Source organism: Tupaia chinensis, unplaced genomic scaffold, assembly GCF_000334495.1.
Source record: "Tupaia chinensis unplaced genomic scaffold, TupChi_1.0 Scaffold000291_1, whole genome shotgun sequence".
Taxonomy (NCBI): Eukaryota; Metazoa; Chordata; class Mammalia; order Scandentia; family Tupaiidae; genus Tupaia; species Tupaia belangeri.
In genome coordinates, this window is record NW_006159776.1 from 1,263,266 (window position 1) to 1,283,174 (window position 19,909).

Below are 19,909 nucleotides of genomic sequence, written 5' to 3' on the forward strand. Positions count from 1 at the left end.
ACAGAAAGCGAGAAATCACCCCCCAGGGGGGATGGTCACACCGCAATCCCTTCTCCTCCCTTCTCCTCTCGGGATCTTGGGCACGCACGCACACGCGCCCGGCGTGAGTTTTAAGCCACCGGGTCCGGGACGCAAACCACGGTCGACTATGTGGGAATCCAGCGACATAGCCAGTACGCTGGTCCCCTCACATTCTGAATTTAGCTGATTGTTTCCCTATACTATACTGTGTTAGATCTGGACTTTGATTGGTATGTTCAAAGTTTTAGGCAGGAATCCTTCACAGGTTACTTTCTATTAACATGACATCAGGAAGTATATAACATCTGGTGTCTCAGACTCAGTGATACTAGGATTGCTCAGTGGGTTCTGTTGGTCTCAGCCTAATCCATGATGAAGTTACCATCAACCTTTCACATTAGATTTAGCACCTCTGATGAGTGTTAAACATTCTATTTCATTAGGAGTGGCAAAATAGTGATTGCTCTATCATTCTTTCTTCATTTATTTTATCTTTAAACTTATGGTCACACTGCAGTCCCTCCTCCTCCATTATCTTCAGATTTGGGGCATGCAGGCATACACACCTGGGGTGTTTTTTTGAGCTGCCCAGGTCCAGGATTCGAACTCCTGTCAGCCATATAGGATCCAGTTGCCTTAACCTCCACACCACCTGCTGGCTCTCTTCATTTATTAGCATAAATTCTTATTAGCATATTGGTTATACTGCCATACAGTGAAAGAAGAAAGGATATTTCCTTGATGTTAATCTTTATCGAATTTCAGGGTAATGAGTTTGTGCCCTGGCAACCTTTGGTCATGACTGAGTTTTATTTTGAAGGAATCATTGTAAAATCAACAGTTTTAATATATTTTATGTTTCGATCAATAGCAGTTACTTAACACTAAAAATTTCCCATATTATGTGAAAGTTAGCACCTTGTCCCATTATTGTTTTAAATAATTATTATTCTTATTACTATTTTTGACTTGCTATAGATCATGTGTGCTCACCAGAGAGAGAAAGAGGGAAAGTGAGAAAGCAAACCTCCAGGTCCCAGACTCAAACCCAGGTTGGCCATGTGGGAGTCCAGCATCTTAACCACCAAGCCATCTGCTGCCCTCCCTTTTTATTATTAGTTTTTAAGTTCATTTATTTCTTCCTCATGACAGAGATGGGGTGCCCCCAACAGGGTCCCAATGCCACAATCCACCCCTAGCCTTCAGCAAGCCCTGGATCATAGGCAAGCATGTGCCCAGCATACGTGGGAGCGTCTCTGGCCATGAACCCTGAATGGTCCCATGTGGGATTGCCTTACATAGCATTGTGTCCCTGATCCCATTAATCTTTGATAATTTTTTTTATGTTACCTACTTTTTTGATTAACCTACAATTACTAGTTCAAAGTGCATTGGATAAGAGGAAATTTACAGGAGACAAATGTACACAGAAAATTTCTGGATAGAAAAAAAAGTTGGGACCAGTGGATGGTGTGGTGGTTGAGGTGCTGGATTCTGACTCTGACTTAGTCAACTGTGGTTAAGATTCCCAGACCTGGCAGCTTGCTACAACCATGTGGGACCCAACCTGACACAACATGCGAACTGGCTGGTTTATATTTTCAGGTTTTTGCAATTTTGTTTTTAAACTTATTAGCTTATTTATTATTTAATTTGCTATAGGGCAACGTGCTCACCAGACAGAGGAAGAAAGAGAGAGAAAAGGAAAGTTAAAAAGTCAGTAACTGGTCCATAACTCCAACTGTTGGCCAAAGTCCAGTACCTTAACCACCACGCCACCTGCTGGCCCCCACATGTCCAGTTTTTACTATGGTGTGGTAATAGTAATGTAGAAAGTATTTAAAATGACAATAATTCGTTCAGCACTTTCCCATTTTAAAAAATGCGTGTCAAAGGATCAGCAGTTAGTGTAATGGCTATGTCACTGGACTCCCATGTAGTCGACCGCAGTTCGAGTCCTGGACCCAATGGCTTAAACTCACGCCGGGTGCATGTGTGTGTGTGCCCAAGATCCGAAGAGGAGAATGGAGGAGAAGGGATTGCAGTGTGGCCATCCACCCTGGGGGGGGATTTCTCACTTTCTGTCTCTCTGTCTGCCTGTCTTTCTGGCAAGCACACACACCCTATAGCAAAAACATCTCCTAAAAAAAAAAAAAAATTGCATGTCAAAATTAGTAGCTGCTCCTAAGCAATAATCATCTAGGTTACACCATGAAACATTAAGTACTAGATCCAAAATTGTACATATATTCCAGCCCTAAACTGGAGGACAACAGTCTGCCAGAGCCTGAATGTCAAACAGGCTCCATGGCTGGCAGGTGGCCTAGTGGTTAAGGCGCTGTACACTCAGACGTGGTTCGAGTCCCAGACCTCACTTTCCCTGTCTCTATGGTTGAATTAAAATAATAATAATAAAATTAAGTAATTTTAAAAATAAAAGAATCCTGGACCTCATGAACAATACTAAATAAACGCTGCTCCTTTCCCACTCCATCCCCGCTCTCGGTGGTACTCCAGCCAGAAATGAGTTATTGTGTATCTTCATTGCCTAGCATACGCTGAAAAATTATTCATCTGAAGCTCATATTTAACTGGCATCCTATCTTCTACCTAAAGAACTCAGACTTTGGGAAACCCAGCTCTGCTGGGGCCGCTGCCATTCACCGTCCACTCTGAGGTCTACTAAAACCTTAAGGGTCGCCTCGGTGTGCTGCTATAGGTGTCACCTAGGCAAAAGATGAAAAGGTTCTGGCTAGGTGGCTTGATTCTAAATGCAAGAAGATCGCCAGGGCTCAGCAACCATTGGACGGCGAGGAGGTGGCAGTGCTGGACACGCGGAAGCGAGACCGGGACGGTGGAACACCCCGACAGCCAGCCGCGCGGCGTTCGCGGCTCTGCGCTTGACGGCCCCTTTTGCGGCGGCTGGCAGGCGGCGCGTCTCCGCTTGCCGGCCCCTTTGGCGGCGGCTGCCTGTCGTGCGTGCCGTAAAGCGGACCGGCCGCCGCTGTTGGGTGAGTTCGTGTGCGAGACAGCTCGGTCGCGAGGGATGGGAGGGCCCCTTCAGACCGGTATCTTTGGTGGCTCCGGTGCCCTCACCTGGCATCTCCCAGCATTCTAGGCCCCTGCCCTCCCCGCGGCTGGCAGGCGGCCCAGGCCAGCCAGGGTTGAGCGCGCGCCCGCCGGGTTCTCCCGGTGACTCAGTCCGCCCGTAATCTCGTGGTGGGCGTTCACTCGGCCAGTTCTTCCCACGCTCCTGGGTGTGACCGAGGTTCAGTCCTCATCCTCGGACGGGGTCCGTTTCGGAGAGCGACTGAGGATCCGGGTAGGAGTAGTGAGTAACCTTTGAGCAGGTCGCAGCAGCCGATTTGCGAGAGGATCTGTGGGGATCAATCCGTTCGTTCCAGATAGTGAGACCACGTATGCCAAAGTCCAGAAGCACGGAAGAAGGTGCTGGGTGTGGGTAGCACTGCGTCCGTGTCGCGGTAGTGGCTGAAGGCACGAGGTCACGGGGAAGGATGGCAGGACTGTCGTGGGAGCTACACGGGTGCCTCCTGGAAAGGGCCTTGCGCCCTGTGCAGGAGCATGGAGTTCCGTGGGCAGTGCGGAGCTCCAGCGGCTTTATAGGGAGAGTAATGTGATTGAATTCCATCTCTCTTCTGGTGCTCCCCCCAACTCCCGGGTTCATCTCTCAGTTCAGTTGGAGCCGTATATACTGAAGCGCCCCCTTGGTGTACTCCATACGAAGGTGGACACAGCTGGCCAGGCTAAAGCTTCATTTGGCTTTGGTGTCTGCCTTTTATTTATTTTTATTTTAAATTTATTTATTTTGCACTCATTCACTGTATATCATTGCAGCATACGAAATGAGTTTTTCCATCCAGAATACACTGCATATTGGCTCAAAGCATACAAAATGAGTTTTTCCATCCAGAATACACTGCATATTGGCTCAAAGATTACCATATATGTTCTTTTCAACAGATAATTTTCCATCTCTTATTTCTTATATATTTTACTTCTCTTTTTCCCCCCTTGATGAGAAGTATGAGAAGTCACATGCATTCATTAGATAGAGGGAAACATGGAGAGAAACTAAGAGAAAGCAACCCCCAATGGCGTGTGGTCATATTGCAATCTTTTTTCCTCTATTTTTTTCACAGCAATATTTTGGGCATGCACTTACACATGCCAGCATGCTTTTCAAGCTGCGAGGGCTGAGACTCAAACTATGGTTGACCATGTGGGATCCAGCTCCCTCAATCACTGTGCTACCAGGGCTCACTTTCTTCTGTAAAAGTGGTTCTGAGTATGGTCAGCAGCAGCAGTACCACTTGGCAACTTGTCAAATCAAATTCAGAGATCTCAGATCTATTGAATCAGAAACTCTGGAGGACAAGCTCTGCCTCCCCTCGTCTCTATTAATCAGTTTTTATAAATATCCTCTTTATGTTTTCCGTTATTTGCAATTGTAAAGGATGACACATGCTAAACATTTTCTTATTTCTTCATCTTTGGGCTCAGATCCTATTATTTCTTTAGTTAGGAAATTATGGGATCAAAGAATATTCTATGGAGCTTTTTCTTTGTTCTGTTGCTGGTTGTTAGAAGTGAAAAATTAAAAAATTGTTTTTGTCTCTTTAGAAATATCTTTTGGTTCACAGAAAACAAGAGTATCTGCTTATCCAAAATGGTGAAGACAATTGGGTCACTTTCAGAAGAAAACCAAGAGAGCACCACAGACTAATGAGTAGAATCAATAAGAACGTGATTTTGGGCCTTTTAACGTTGGCAAGTTCTGCGTTTCTGCTCTTTCAATTGTACTACTATAAGTACTACTTATCAACAAAGGTATTTTTTTTCTCCTTTCTCATCCTTAGACTTCATTTTAGCTGTATTTTTCCTAACACATTTCTCCTTTGCAATACAAAAGTTAATCACAGCTTTTCCAACTTAAAGAAACATTTCTTGTTGAGAGTCTCATCTTTATGGAATGTGACAAACAATTAAAAATTGCAGTTAAATGCCAGTGTAACAGCACACTGAAGTCAAAGATCCCAAGTCGTAGGGATGTTTGGTCTGTTGAAATTTTCTGATATAGTTAAGTAAAAAGTGTTCTGCAAAACAAATTGCCTCTCATTTAAATGGATACAATGATAACTAATTTTGATAGAATATCACAACAATTATTGGCATATAGATAGTATTTAAAGCCATAAAACTAGATGAGAGATCAAGGAAGTAAACACATTTCAAAAAGAGAGGAAGTTTGAAAATCTGAGCTTTGGGACCCCCCAACACATCAAAAAGGTGGAAAGAACCAGCAAGTGAGACTGAGGAGTTACCACAGAGAAATAGCAGGAAAGCAGATTTATGGGGATTCTGAGAGCCACCCAAATGAAGTGTTTCAGTTGAAGCAGAAGTTATTAACAATTCTGCATAGGTTAAATAAGATAAGGACTAATAATAGGCATTGGATTTAGCAGTGTAGAAGTCATTGTGATTTTGATGAATGCTTGACAGTGAATTTAAACCCAAATGAGTTCATGGGGAGAGAGGAATTGGAGGTAAGGAAAGAGACAGCTCCTTAGGAGTTTTGCTATAAAGGGGGACCAGAAATTGTTAGGAAAATGGGAGTTGAGAGGTTTCTGTTTGTTTTGTTTTATATATGATGGGAAAAATAATACCATGTTTGCATCCTGATAGGAGTCATCCAGCAGAGAAAGAGACTGGAGTGAGGGATCCAGTAAATGGGAACCGCGGTAGTGGCTGAAGGCACGAGGTCACGGGGAAGGATGGCAGGACTGTCGTGGGAGCTACACGGGTGCCTCCTGGAAAGGGCCTTGCGCCCTGTGCAGGAGCATGGAGTTCCGTGGGCAGTGCGGAGCTCCAGCGGCTTTATAGGGAGAGTAATGTGATTGAATTCCATCTCTCTTCTGGTGCTCCCCCCAACTCCCGGGTTCATCTCTCAGTTCAGTTGGAGCCGTATATACTGAAGCGCCCCCTTGGTGTACTCCATACGAAGGTGGACACAGCTGGCCAGGCTAAAGCTTCATTTGGCTTTGGTGTCTGCCTTTTATTTATTTTTATTTTAAATTTATTTATTTTGCACTCATTCACTGTATATCATTGCAGCATACGAAATGAGTTTTTCCATCCAGAATACACTGCATATTGGCTCAAAGCATACAAAATGAGTTTTTCCATCCAGAATACACTGCATATTGGCTCAAAGATTACCATATATGTTCTTTTCAACAGATAATTTTCCATCTCTTATTTCTTATATATTTTACTTCTCTTTTTCCCCCCTTGATGAGAAGTATGAGAAGGCACATGCATTCACTAGATAGAGGGAAACATGGAGAGAAACTAAGAGAAAGCAACCCCCAATGGCGTGTGGTCATATTGCAATCTTTTTTCCTCTATTTTTTTCACAGCAATATTTTGGGCATGCACTTACACATGCCAGCATGCTTTTCAAGCTGCGAGGGCTGAGACTCAAACTATGGTTGACCATGTGGGATCCAGCTCCCTCAATCACTGTGCTACCAGGGCTCACTTTCTTCTGTAAAAGTGGTTCTGAGTATGGTCAGCAGCAGCAGTACCACTTGGCAACTTGTCAAATCAAATTCAGAGATCTCAGATCTATTGAATCAGAAACTCTGGAGGACAAGCTCTGCCTCCCCTCGTCTCTATTAATCAGTTTTTATAAATATCCTCTTTATGTTTTCCGTTATTTGCAATTGTAAAGGATGACACATGCTAAACATTTTCTTATTTCTTCATCTTTGGGCTCAGATCCTATTATTTCTTTAGTTAGGAAATTATGGGATCAAAGAATATTCTATGGAGCTTTTTCTTTGTTCTGTTGCTGGTTGTTAGAAGTGAAAAATTAAAAAATTGTTTTTGTCTCTTTAGAAATATCTTTTGGTTCACAGAAAACAAGAGTATCTGCTTATCCAAAATGGTGAAGACAATTGGGTCACTTTCAGAAGAAAACCAAGAGAGCACCACAGACTAATGAGTAGAATCAATAAGAACGTGATTTTGGGCCTTTTAACGTTGGCAAGTTCTGCGTTTCTGCTCTTTCAATTGTACTACTATAAGTACTACTTATCAACAAAGGTATTTTTTTTCTCCTTTCTCATCCTTAGACTTCATTTTAGCTGTATTTTTCCTAACACATTTCTCCTTTGCAATACAAAAGTTAATCACAGCTTTTCCAACTTAAAGAAACATTTCTTGTTGAGAGTCTCATCTTTATGGAATGTGACAAACAATTAAAAATTGCAGTTAAATGCCAGTGTAACAGCACACTGAAGTCAAAGATCCCAAGTCGTAGGGATGTTTGGTCTGTTGAAATTTTCTGATATAGTTAAGTAAAAAGTGTTCTGCAAAACAAATTGCCTCTCATTTAAATGGATACAATGATAACTAATTTTGATAGAATATCACAACAATTATTGGCATATAGATAGTATTTAAAGCCATAAAACTAGATGAGAGATCAAGGAAGTAAACACATTTCAAAAAGAGAGGAAGTTTGAAAATCTGAGCTTTGGGACCCCCCAACACATCAAAAAGGTGGAAAGAACCAGCAAGTGAGACTGAGGAGTTACCACAGAGAAATAGCAGGAAAGCAGATTTATGGGGATTCTGAGAGCCACCCAAATGAAGTGTTTCAGTTGAAGCAGAAGTTATTAACAATTCTGCATAGGTTAAATAAGATAAGGACTAATAATAGGCATTGGATTTAGCAGTGTAGAAGTCATTGTGATTTTGATGAATGCTTGACAGTGAATTTAAACCCAAATGAGTTCATGGGGAGAGAGGAATTGGAGGTAAGGAAAGAGACAGCTCCTTAGGAGTTTTGCTATAAAGGGGGACCAGAAATTGTTAGGAAAATGGGAGTTGAGAGGTTTCTGTTTGTTTTGTTTTATATATGATGGGAAAAATAATACCATGTTTGCATCCTGATAGGAGTCATCCAGCAGAGAAAGAGACTGGAGTGAGGGATCCAGTAAATGGGAATGTTGACCTTAGATGAGAACACAGCAGTTCATCTGTAAGGAAAGCAGGGAAAGCAGATTATATGCATCTACTTCCAGTACATGTGAAGATATGTGGAAGCTTTTGAAATACGGCTAAGTTCTCTCTATATATATATATGTGTATATATATGTATAGAGAGAGTTGTCAGAAAAGTCTTCCCATGTTTTTGCATAGAAAAATATGTCATGACTTTTCTGACAACCCGATATATCCATCTCTTCCTCCATGGACAAACCTTTATTAGGCATTTGCTAATTACCAAGCACTATTCTAGGTATTACTGATACAGAGATGACTTGAGTCTCCGCACTTGAGTGTACATTTAAGTGGGGAGATGCGTTTTCTTTTTAGAAGAGCACATTTTGTTTTTAGGGGAGGCTACTCTAGTTATTCTTAAGCATCCTCTTATGTATAACTTAGAGATAAAGAATGTATTCAGGGGCTAACTGGTGGTGTGGTTGAGACGCTGGACTCCCACATAGTTTACTGCAGTTCAAGTCCCAGACCTAGCAGTTTGCTTTCTCTGGCAAAAATTAAAGAACAAAAACCAAAAAGCCAATAATGTTTTTCTTTTTCTGGATCTCCATACTTTAATATTATAAAAAGGTATATAATTTAAAACCTCAACATTTGCGATTATGATGTATGTAAGGAAGAGTGTAGGTACTGGAGTGGTCTGCAAAACAGAAAAAATAATGCCTACGTTGTAGGCTCACCGTGATAAGAATATATAATTCACATTGGAAGGGTGAAACACAGTACCTGACACTTAGGAGTGTCACATAAATATTATACTGGGTTGTCATTTGGCAAGATCTACAAACATTAACTTGGTGTATGGAGATCAGTCAAGGTAGGGATATGGAACTAAACAGATAAATCCTAATTCTGAAGCGATAGCACAGAGTTTGCTGTTCACTGGTTCAGAGATGTTAGCCACATATGCTTTACTGTTTAATAACTTAATTAACTTACCAAAATATAACAGCATCCAATAACTTAAATAACTGTAATATATCAGCATTTTCCATCTGGGTTATTGTACTGAAAGATTGTAGAATTAACTTAGGGTTATATGAAAATGGATATTTGGGTAATGCTTCTTAATGACTACAAAGTAGTTTATGCAGTTTAAATCTCATGCTTACCCTAGAAGTAATGTTGTGTGCTGGGCTTTGAATTTACTAAAATGTTCTTTTCTTATCTTCCTAGAATGGAACTGGTTTATCAAAATCCAAAGGAAGTCGAACTGGATTTGATAGCACACAGTGGGTATGTACAATGAGCAAGAAAGGCCTCAGTTACTATGTTCATTTAATTCAGTCATTTATATACTTCACAAACACTTACTGAATGATGACAGTGATAATAGCTACCTTGAGGAAAGTGAGCGGGGGCTCACATAGGTAGTGGCAGGGAAGGAGCAGGCCCTATGCCAAGGACTTTATGTGCAGTATCTCATTTAGGTTTATAGAAACCTTGAAAAATTAGTACATGTTATTCTCATCACTTAGATTAAAGTTAGTTCATTCACCAAGCTATGGTGCTTCCCCGAATGAATAAATATATGAATCAGAATTAAACTATGAATAAAGGGAAATTGGGGGCCCGACAGTGGCAAAGGAGTTAAACACAACACTGCGAAGCTGACTCATATGGAAAGTTGCTGGTTTGTATCTGGAGACCTCCTGAGTGTGCTGGGCACATGTATGCTCACGATCTGGGCTATCTGAAGCTGTGGGTTGGTCTTATTACGGGTGCTGTACCTCTGTCTCTTTCACTCACGAACTAAGTAAATAAACTTGAGAAAAAATTTCGAATAAAAAAAAGGGAAAATTAATGATCAGAAACAAAAATGTATCTAACATGTTTTCCCTCTAAGATTAGAGAAAAGGGATGGCCCCATAGATATTATAAAAAGATATATATATATATATATATAATTTAAAACCTCAACATTTGCGATTATGATGTATGTAAGGAAAAGTGTAGGTACTGGAGTGGTCTGCAAAACAGAAAAAATAATGCCTACGTTGTAGGCTCACCGTGATAAGAATATATAATTCACATTGGAAGGGTGAAACACAGTACCTGACACTTAGGAGTGTCACATAAATATTATACTGGGTTGTCATTTGGCAAGATCTACAAACATTAACTTGGTGTATGGAGATCAGTCAAGGTAGGGATATGGAACTAAACAGATAAATCCTAATTCTGAAGCGATAGCACAGAGTTTGCTGTTCACTGGTTCAGAGATGTTAGCCACATATGCTTTACTGTTTAATAACTTAATTAACTTACCAAAATATAACAGCATCCAATAACTTAAATAACTGTAATATATCAGCATTTTCCATCTGGGTTATTGTACTGAAAGATTGTAGAATTAACTTAGGGTTATATGAAAATGGATATTTGGGTAATGCTTCTTAATGACTACAAAGTAGTTTATGCAGTTTAAATCTCATGCTTACCCTAGAAGTAATGTTGTGTGCTGGGCTTTGAATTTACTAAAATGTTCTTTTCTTATCTTCCTAGAATGGAACTGGTTTATCAAAATCCAAAGGAAGTCGAACTGGATTTGATAGCACACAGTGGGTATGTACAATGAGCAAGAAAGGCCTCAGTTACTATGTTCATTTAATTCAGTCATTTATATACTTCACAAACACTTACTGAATGATGACAGTGATAATAGCTACCTTGAGGAAAGTGAGCGGGGGCTCACATAGGTAGTGGCAGGGAAGGAGCAGGCCCTATGCCAAGGACTTTATGTGCAGTATCTCATTTAGGTTTATAGAAACCTTGAAAAATTAGTACATGTTATTCTCATCACTTAGATTAAAGTTAGTTCATTCACCAAGCTATGGTGCTTCCCCGAATGAATAAATATATGAATCAGAATTAAACTATGAATAAAGGGAAATTGGGGGCCCGACAGTGGCAAAGGAGTTAAACACAACACTGCGAAGCTGACTCATATGGAAAGTTGCTGGTTTGTATCTGGAGACCTCCTGAGTGTGCTGGGCACATGTATGCTCACGATCTGGGCTATCTGAAGCTGTGGGTTGGTCTTATTACGGGTGTTGTACCTCTGTCTCTTTCACTCACGAACTAAGTAAATAAACTTGAGAAAAAATTTCGAATAAAAAAAAGGGAAAATTAATGATCAGAAACAAAAATGTATCTAACATGTTTTCCCTCTAAGATTAGAGAAAAGGGATGGCCCCATAGTACAGCGGTTGAGCCCTGTGCAAACAGAGATGGATTCCACATAGCTGACCACGATTTGAGTCCTTGTTCTGGTGGCTTGAAAAAAATACTGGGCACATGTGTGTATACCTAGGATCCTAATAGGATTGAGGAAAAGGAATGTTGGCATGACCAGGTCCTGTTAAGGGTACTTTCTCTTTCAATATCTCTCTCCATATCTCTCCCTCTCCTTCTCTTTCTGTCTCATGCAGGCACATTGGCATTAAAAAAAAAGGTGAGGGGTGACTAGCAGCGTAATGTTATGTCGCTGGACTCCCATGTAGTCGACCACGGGTTGAGTCTCGGACCCGATGGCTTAAAACTCACACTGGGCGCGTGTTCTTGCGTGCCCAAGATCCCGAAAGGATAATGAAGGAGAAGGGATTGTGGAGTGGCCATCCTCCCTGGGGGACAATTTCTCGCTTTCTGTTTCTATCTCTGTCTTTCTGGCGAGCGCATATGCCCTATAGCAAAAACCTCTCCAAAAAGAAAAAAGAAGGTAAGGGGAACTAGCCAAATATATACTGTATCTCCTTTTTAAAAATAAATTTTAGATTATGTACTTTTTAAACTTTTTTGACTTATAGTTAATTTGTAGCATACTGGTTTATATTCTTTTTTTTTTTTTTTTTAATTGCTAGAGGACACATGCACTAGAGAGAAACAGAGAGAGAGAAAACATCCCCTAATGGGGAATGGTTATTCCACAATCTATTCTCCATTTCTCCATCCTGTTGAGATTTGGAACATGTATGCACATATGCCTGGCATGTTTTTTAAGCTACTAGGGCTGGAATCTGAATTGTGACCAGCTATGTGGTATCTGGCTCCTGTAACCACTAAACCACTGGGATGGCCTTGATCGGTATTTTTATGGTATGTTCTGTATATTTTTATTATAGCATATTTCACCTTGTGTTGTAAATATTTGTTCATTTCCTTAGAAGACTGTATGTTTTTTGAGAGCAGGGACTGTGTATTACTGATTTTTTTTAGCATCGTGATAAGCATGGTGCCTAGTAAGTAAATAATATATAAATTCTTATAGAATTAATATAAATACTATATAATGTCTTATAGAATTAATATAAATAACAACTTAATTAAAATGGTTGTTGTATTGGTTTAGTGGAATTAAGGGAGTTCTTTTCTTCTCTAAATAGCGTGCAGTTAAAAAATTTATTATGCTAACATCCAGCCAAAATGTGCCAGTGTTCCTTATTGATCCTTTGATTCTGGAATTGATTAATAAAAACTTCGAACAAATCAAAAATGCTTCTCATGGCTCCACTTCAGAATGCAAGTTTTTCTGTGTTCCAAGAGACTTCACTGCGTTTGCACTACAGTATCACCTGTGGAAAAATGAGGTAAGATGGTTTACTTTCAGATAATGGAATACATGTCTTCTTTTATCAAATAGTATGGAATTTATCCAGTTTAAAATATAAAATATTGGAGCCTGCAGGTGGCATGTGGTGGTTAAGGCGCTGGATTCCCATATGGCCAACTGTGGTTGGAGTGTGGGGGCTTGAAAATCATGCCAAGCATGTGATTGTATGTGCAGTGTGGCCATCACCTCGGGGGACATTTCTTTTTCCCTCTCTCTGTCTCTGGCAAGCATACATGGCCTATGGCAAAAACAACAGCAGCAACAACAGATAGATAGATTGATCAGGCAAAAACAACAGCAGCAACAACAGATAGATTGATCAATAGATAGATAGATATAAAGTATTTAAAGAATTTTTCAAAATATTTTGCACCAGAAACATTTTTTACTATAAAAGAACACAATTAATAGTGACTAAAGCAATGGGGGAGACAAGAAGATGAGAGGAAGGAATAATAATACACATCCGTCTTCTGAAGGGAAATTTTTTCAAGGAATTTCTAGTAAACTGTTATTTATGTCTCACTGCCTAGAACTATAATCACACGTCTTCTAGTTGTATGGGAGGCGAACAAGACTGTTGGCATCTCTATTAGTGTAGGCAGGCAAATAGGAAGGGATTGTGTGATGAATTTTCAGTATATATCACATAAAGTATAGGTAAGCATAGTTTCCTTAATTTACAGCACTGTTTTTCTCATTTTGTAAGTACACAGTACTTATATGATACTCAAGTGAATTATTTCTTGGGCGTACGTATACAAAAATTTGAACTTATATTTCCATCCTGCTTAATGGTTACAATGCTTTCATACATGCAAGATGGAAGGAAGAGAACATTGAAGATCTTTTGGGATATTAAAAAGCCAGGCCTGGAAGGGGTCCTATCCCTAATACTTCTATCTATATTTCATTTATCAGAACACAATTTAACTCTATATCCAAATAGGAGAAGATACTTGTTATTGGTACTAATTAGCATTCTCTGTCAGAACGATCATTTTCTCTCATTTAACAATATAAACAACAACTACTTGTTGAGCACCTACTGGATACTAGACATTCTCTTGAGTCCTCTAGTTGTGAAACTTTAAGTCTATTAATGGAGTTTATTTAAACAAGTAAAAAATAATACAGTAACTAATATGACAAAAGTCTGTGTGTGTGAGATGAGAGTGTAGATGAGGGTATAACTACTTTACATGATAACATTGAAAGACAGTAAGTGATGTGCATAAAACTGAAAAATGTTTATAAATACCATGGCCAGTGAGGAAAAACTTTAAGATACCACTCTATTATTTAATAACCTTTGTGTTTGGTATTAAAATTTAGAGCTTTATTTTTCTTAACTTGTAGCTTAACCTTACATAGTTTCTGTATCAAATAAGATAACGTGAATAACTTGTGTACATATTATATAAATATAAATTATAGAGGTAGTGTCCTGTAGTGAGAAGGCCCTCACATTTGGTTGGAGAAGACCTAAATACTTAGGGTAGCTTTGCGTTCTATCAGTTTTCTTTCTTTAGACAAGAAACCCGAGTTACATGTCTGTTTCCTTATCTGTAATAACTCTCCTACTTCCTTTAAAGGGTAGGTGCCACATGCAGATACAATACAGGTTGCGTATCCCTTATCCAAAATGCTTGGGGGCTGATAGGTCACATGGTGGTTAAAGACGCTGGATTCCCACGTGACCGACTGCAGTTCAAGTCCCAGACCTGGTGGCTTACTTTCTTTCTGTCTCTCACTGATCAAACTCGAAAATCATCATTATCATCATAAATAAAATTAAATTAAAAAAATAATTATTTAAAAGCAAAACAAAACAAATACTTGGAACTGAAATGTTTCAGATTTTGAAATATTTGCAGATATATAATGAGATACCTTGGGGGAGAGGACCCAAGTCTAAACATGAAATTCATTTATATTTTATATACATCATATATACATAACCCGAAGGTAATTTTACACAATATTTTTGTATTTCAACATTTTTAAAGAATTATTTAATTTTATTAATTATTATTATTTTTTTAAAATTTGCTACAGGGCATATATACTCACTAGAGAGAGGCAAAGAGAGAGAGGAAGTGAGAAAACAAGCTGCCAGGTCCGGGACTCAAACCACAGTTGGCCATGTGGGAGCCCAGTGCCTTAACCATGCCACCTACTGGCCTGGTATTTCAACATTTTGACTGTGACTGTCACATGAAAGCAGATGTGTAATTTTTCACTTAAAACATCACATTGAGGGACCAGCAGGTGGTGTGGTGGTAAAGGTGCTGGACACTCCCACATGGCTGACCATGGTTCTAGTCCTGGACCTGGTGGCTTGCTTTCTCACTTTCCCGCTTTCTCTCTATATATATGTATCTCTCTGGTCAAATTAAAAATAAAATGAATGAATAAAAGTAAATAAATAATTTTTTTAAAAAAACAAAAAACATCACATTGACACTCAAAAAGTTTTGAATTTTGGAGTATTTTGGATTTTTGTATACTCAACCTATTATGTATAGAACAGTTCTTTGGAAATTGTAAAATCCTATTCAAATGTAAGGTGTTTTTAATAATACTGTTTACCATTTATAATGCTAGTTGTTGAAATTAGGATTAGAATTTAGGTTAATTTTATTCAATAAATTTTTGCTGTAACTAATTATGTTAAAAGATGTACTTTGTCATATAGTATGTTTCAGTCTATTTTCTAATAATTTGTATTGTGATGAGGTTCCATTATGGTAGCATTTTAAGGTTTTGGGATATAAACTATGAGATAAAAGAGCTACTTTTGAAAAATATTTTTGGAGATAAAGGTTATTAGAAACTGAATTCATTAAATTAAATTAGAAGTTAAATTATTAGAAGTTAAAAGTAATTGAAGATAAAGATTATTAGAGTTACAAATTTAATTTTTTAAATAATTTTTTAAAATTTTATTTATTATTATTTTGTAATTTGCTACAGGGCACATGCACTCACCAGAGAGAGAAAAAGAGAGAGAAGCAAAGTGAGAAATCAAGCCATCAGGTCCAGGACTTGAAATATTTCTTTCTTTATTCTTAAAGAATGATTTTATTGGGGCCAGCAGGTGGTGTGGCTAAGGCACTGGAATTCCCAATGGCCGACCATGGTTCAAGTCCTGGACCTGATGACCCTCTCTCTCTCTCTCTCTTTCTCTGGCAAAATTCATGTTAAAAGTAATAATAATAATAAAAGAATATGCTATTTAACTTTCTTTCTTTCTTTTTTTTCTTTTAACAGAGAGAAAGAGAGAGAGAGAGAGAGAAAGTGAGGAAGCAAGCCACCAGGTCTGGGACTCAAACTGCTGTCAGCCATGTAGGAGTTCAGCACCATTATCCACCACACCACTCCTCACTGGCTCCACAAGTTTGATTTTAATTGTTCTCCTTATATTAACATTCACTTTATAGAAACTAATCAGTGTATACTAAAATGAACATTCTCATTCCAAGGAAGAAATTTGTCTTAATTTTCATGAAGACAGTTTTTGGACATATCTTCTTGTGCTGCATAACTTCTCTTTTTGCCACCATCCTTTGTATTCTACAGAGAGCAAATTCACATGAAAATGACTCAATCCAATGTAAGTTAGTTTTATTACTAGTATTTGTTTTTAAATAGTTAAACTTGATGTTTCTTTGTTTGTAGGAAGGCTGGTTTCGGGTAGCTGAGAATATGGGATTTCAGTGCCTAAAGATTGAGAGCAAAGATCCCCGGCTAGATGGGATAGACTCACTTTCTGGGACTGAAATCCCCCTGCACTATATCTGCAAATTGGCCACTCATGCCATTCACGTGGTGGTCTTTCATGAAAGGAGTGGCAACTACCTCTGGCATGGCCATCTGCGACTCAAAGGGCACATTGACAGAAAATTTGTTCCTTTTCGAAAATTACAGTTTGGTCATTATCCTGGAGCTTTTGACAGGTAAGTTCAGCATCAGAAATGTCTGATGAGTATTCTCCAGTCATGAATTCTTGCACTTTTTCTTTTTACATTTAGTAATTAAATCTGGTATGTAATTTATATAAATGTTCATAATAAAGTTTTTTTTTTCAAGTTTGTTTATTTGTTCTATGAGAAAGACAGAGAAAGAGGCAGGCATCCCAATAGGGTCCCTATGCCACGATCCACCCCAACTGGATTTTGGACACACACATACACACGGCATGAACCAAGAGACCTTCCCATGTAGGTCTAGATGTGTTACCACCAAACTATTACCTCGACTTCTTTATTCTTTGTTTTTCTTTCATTGGAGAGGCAGGAAGAGAGATGAGCACAATTGACAAAGTTTTCATGTCACAACCCTCCCCTAAACCCTGCAGCCAGCCAAGATTACGGGTGCATCTTTGGGTGTGCCTGATGTGTTCTGATAAATCTGAGATACAAACCAGGAGCTTTCCTATATGGTTTCAAGCATCATACAATAGTACCTTTTACAGCTTGTCCTACTGCAAGTAGGTCTAGCACTGTTTTTAATGCCCCCCAAATTAGAAGCAGCCCACATGTCCTTCAACAACCAAAGGATAAGTAAATTTATAAACACTTGCATAGGGACCAGCAGGTGACGTGGTGGTTGAGGCGCTAGACCCCCACATGGCTGACCACGGTTCGAGTCCCAAACCTGGCAGCTTACTTTCTCACTCCCCCTTTCTCTCTGTCTGTTTCTCTGGTCAAAATTGAGGAATAATGATAATAAATAAAATTTACAATAAATAAATCTTTTTTTAAAAAAACAGTATGTTATTCTTGCCTTCTTATTAATACTTAAAATCATATTATTTGAGAAACAACAGAAAATATTCAGAACTGGAACCTTGTACATTGTGTGTGATAAAAAGCATCTTTACATTGTATAATTTTGGAATGGAAAATCCTCAAAGAATATTTGTAAAATATGGGGTCAAAAATACATAATACCAATTCCCAGATTACCATTTTGCCCCTTGATGAGGCTCTCAGGCTATTGTAATATTCTCATGTGTGTTAAAGGTTAAAAACATTTTCTTCTGGGACTAGCAGTTAGCATAATGGCTATGTCACTGAACTCCCATGTAGTAGACTGTAGTTCGAGTCCCGGACCTGGTGGCTTAAACTCACACTGGGTGTGTGTGCGTGCGTGCCCAAGATCCTGAGAGGAGAATGGAGGAGAAGGGATTGTGGTGTGACCATCCCCCCCTGGGGGGTGATTTCTCACTTTCTAGCTCTCTGTCTCTCTGTCTCTCTGTCTTTGTGGAGAGCGCACGCGACCTATAGCAAAAACCTCTCCCCCCCAAAAAAAAAAAATTTACTTCTCTAAAAAGTAATTGGTAGTTTAAAATTTTGTTACTTAGCTTTTCTTTCTGCTTAAAATGCCAAAGTAAACATGAACAAATGTGAAAATATTTTTAAATACATTAACCAAAATATTTAAATTCAAATGCTAAATTATGTCAAATTTTCTTTCCAAGTTCTTAATAAATTTGCTAATTGTTACCTGACTTAACAGAAGAAAATATCCTTGCTATTTAGGTATCTTGCAAATGTTTGATGTTTTAAAGAAACCTAGTATTCTAGGTTAAATCTATGTAATAAAGCTTAACTTTTGTTTTCAGGCCAGAGTTACAGCAAGTTACTGTTGATGGAGTAGAAGTTCTCATTCCAAAAGATCTAACGCACTTTCTAGAAGAAATACCACACTCTAGGTTTATTGAGTGTAGGTATAAAGAAGCTCGAGCATTTTTTCAGGTTAGAAACAACCAAGTAATGTACTTTTAAAAATAAGGAAATGTGTTTATTTTTAATATTCTGAGGAGAAAATGAAAAGTCTTACGGAAACTAAACATTTTTTTCATTCATCTATTTTCTTTTAGCGTATCTTCATTTTTTTCCAAAAAAGTAGGTTACAAATTAAGAAACTATTTTTTTTCTTTTTTGTTTTAAGATTCCTATATATGTAATGTAGAAATCTTGTTTCTTTTTTTAGAATTATTTTATTTAACTTTATTTATCTATTTGTTTATTTATTTATTTTAATTTGACCAGAGAGGGACAGAGTGAGAGAGAGAGAAAGTGAGAAAGCAAACCACCAGGTCCGGGCTTGAACTGCAGAAACTATTTAATAGAAACTATTTCTTGGGGCCGGCAGGTGGTATGATGGTTAAGGTGCTGGACTCACACTTGGCAGACTGTTATTTGAATCCAGATCTGGTAGCTTGAAACTCACACTGGGCATGTGTACATGCATGCCCAAAATCCTGAGAGGAGAAGGGATTGTGGTGTGGCCATCCCCTCAGAGGGTGATTTCTCACATTCTCTCTCTCTGTCTCTGGTGAGCACGCGTGTCCTGTGCCAAAAACTTAAAAAAAAAAAGAAAACAAATTATTTCTGCCGTAAATGAATAGATTGATGTTTATTTGCTGTTTTATTTAAATAGATTTTGATAAATAGCCTTAGAACTGACCTCTGCTTACAGTTAAGATAGTCCATGACCTTTATAAAGGGCGATGTATTCTTTTTTGAAGTAATCCAAGTAGGATAAAGCCACTGTAGAAAGATGGGCTACGTAGATTTAGAGAAGACTTCATGGAAAATAACAGTTTTTCTCAGGGGGTTGCCATTGAATCTGGTGTGTGAGTGTGTGTTTATGAAGGTTTTTGAAGATAAATGCTACACAAAGGGCAGGCTTTTTGAACTTTGCTTTATTCTACTGCTCTAGCTTTCAATTTAGTAAACACTTATTGAAAGCCTATTTCCTAGCCTTCTGACCCTTGGGATATAAAGAGGATTCTGAAGGGCATGACAGTTCAAATCTAAGAGATGACATGAAATTGCAATGAAGTGAAGTTAGACACCTTTACAGTGGGATTTTGGTACCCTAATCTTTCAGTGTGCCCTGTGTTTTATGAGGTTCCAGGCCTAAAAAGCTGTATGGAGATACAAGGACAGAAACAGAATGAGAAAATGAAGTGCCAGCTTTATTATTGCTGTCAAGTACTTAAGACTTGCAAATGCAAGATTTCTCTGGTCTAATGTGCTGGCTCCCAGGAACTAGGTCTGACAGCCTAAGTAGGCCTTCCAAGCCTGGTTACCTTAAATCTGTAGTTATAGAGCTGTGAAATTTGCCCCTTTCACCTTATGAAGGAAGTGCCAGAAAACTGCACATGAAGACGGGCCT

General features: G+C 38.7%; 1 protein-coding gene across 7 annotated transcripts in view; it reads left to right on the top strand.

Moving 5' to 3' along the window:
• Positions 1–6,524: 6,524 nt before the first annotated feature.
• Positions 6,525–19,909, top strand: part of FKTN (fukutin) — an 80,662-nt gene continuing 67,277 nt past the window's right edge. For 2 of the 7 annotated variants that reach the window (XR_003549702.1, XM_027772672.1), the window contains exons 1-5: positions 6,526–7,146; positions 9,286–9,345; positions 12,492–12,695; positions 16,400–16,677; positions 18,348–18,480. Coding sequence is in view for 6 of the 7 variants with exons in the window: in XM_027772672.1 (XP_027628473.1) it covers positions 7,042–7,146; positions 9,286–9,345; positions 12,492–12,695; positions 16,400–16,677; positions 18,348–18,480 (780 nt within the window). In the remaining variant the exon portion in view is untranslated. Of the gene's footprint in view, positions 7,147–9,285; positions 9,346–10,583; positions 10,675–12,491; positions 12,696–16,399; positions 16,678–18,347; positions 18,481–19,909 lie in introns of those variants that run through there. The other 5 variants (XM_027772671.1, XM_027772670.1, XM_027772669.1 and 2 more) reach the window with 4 other exon arrangements.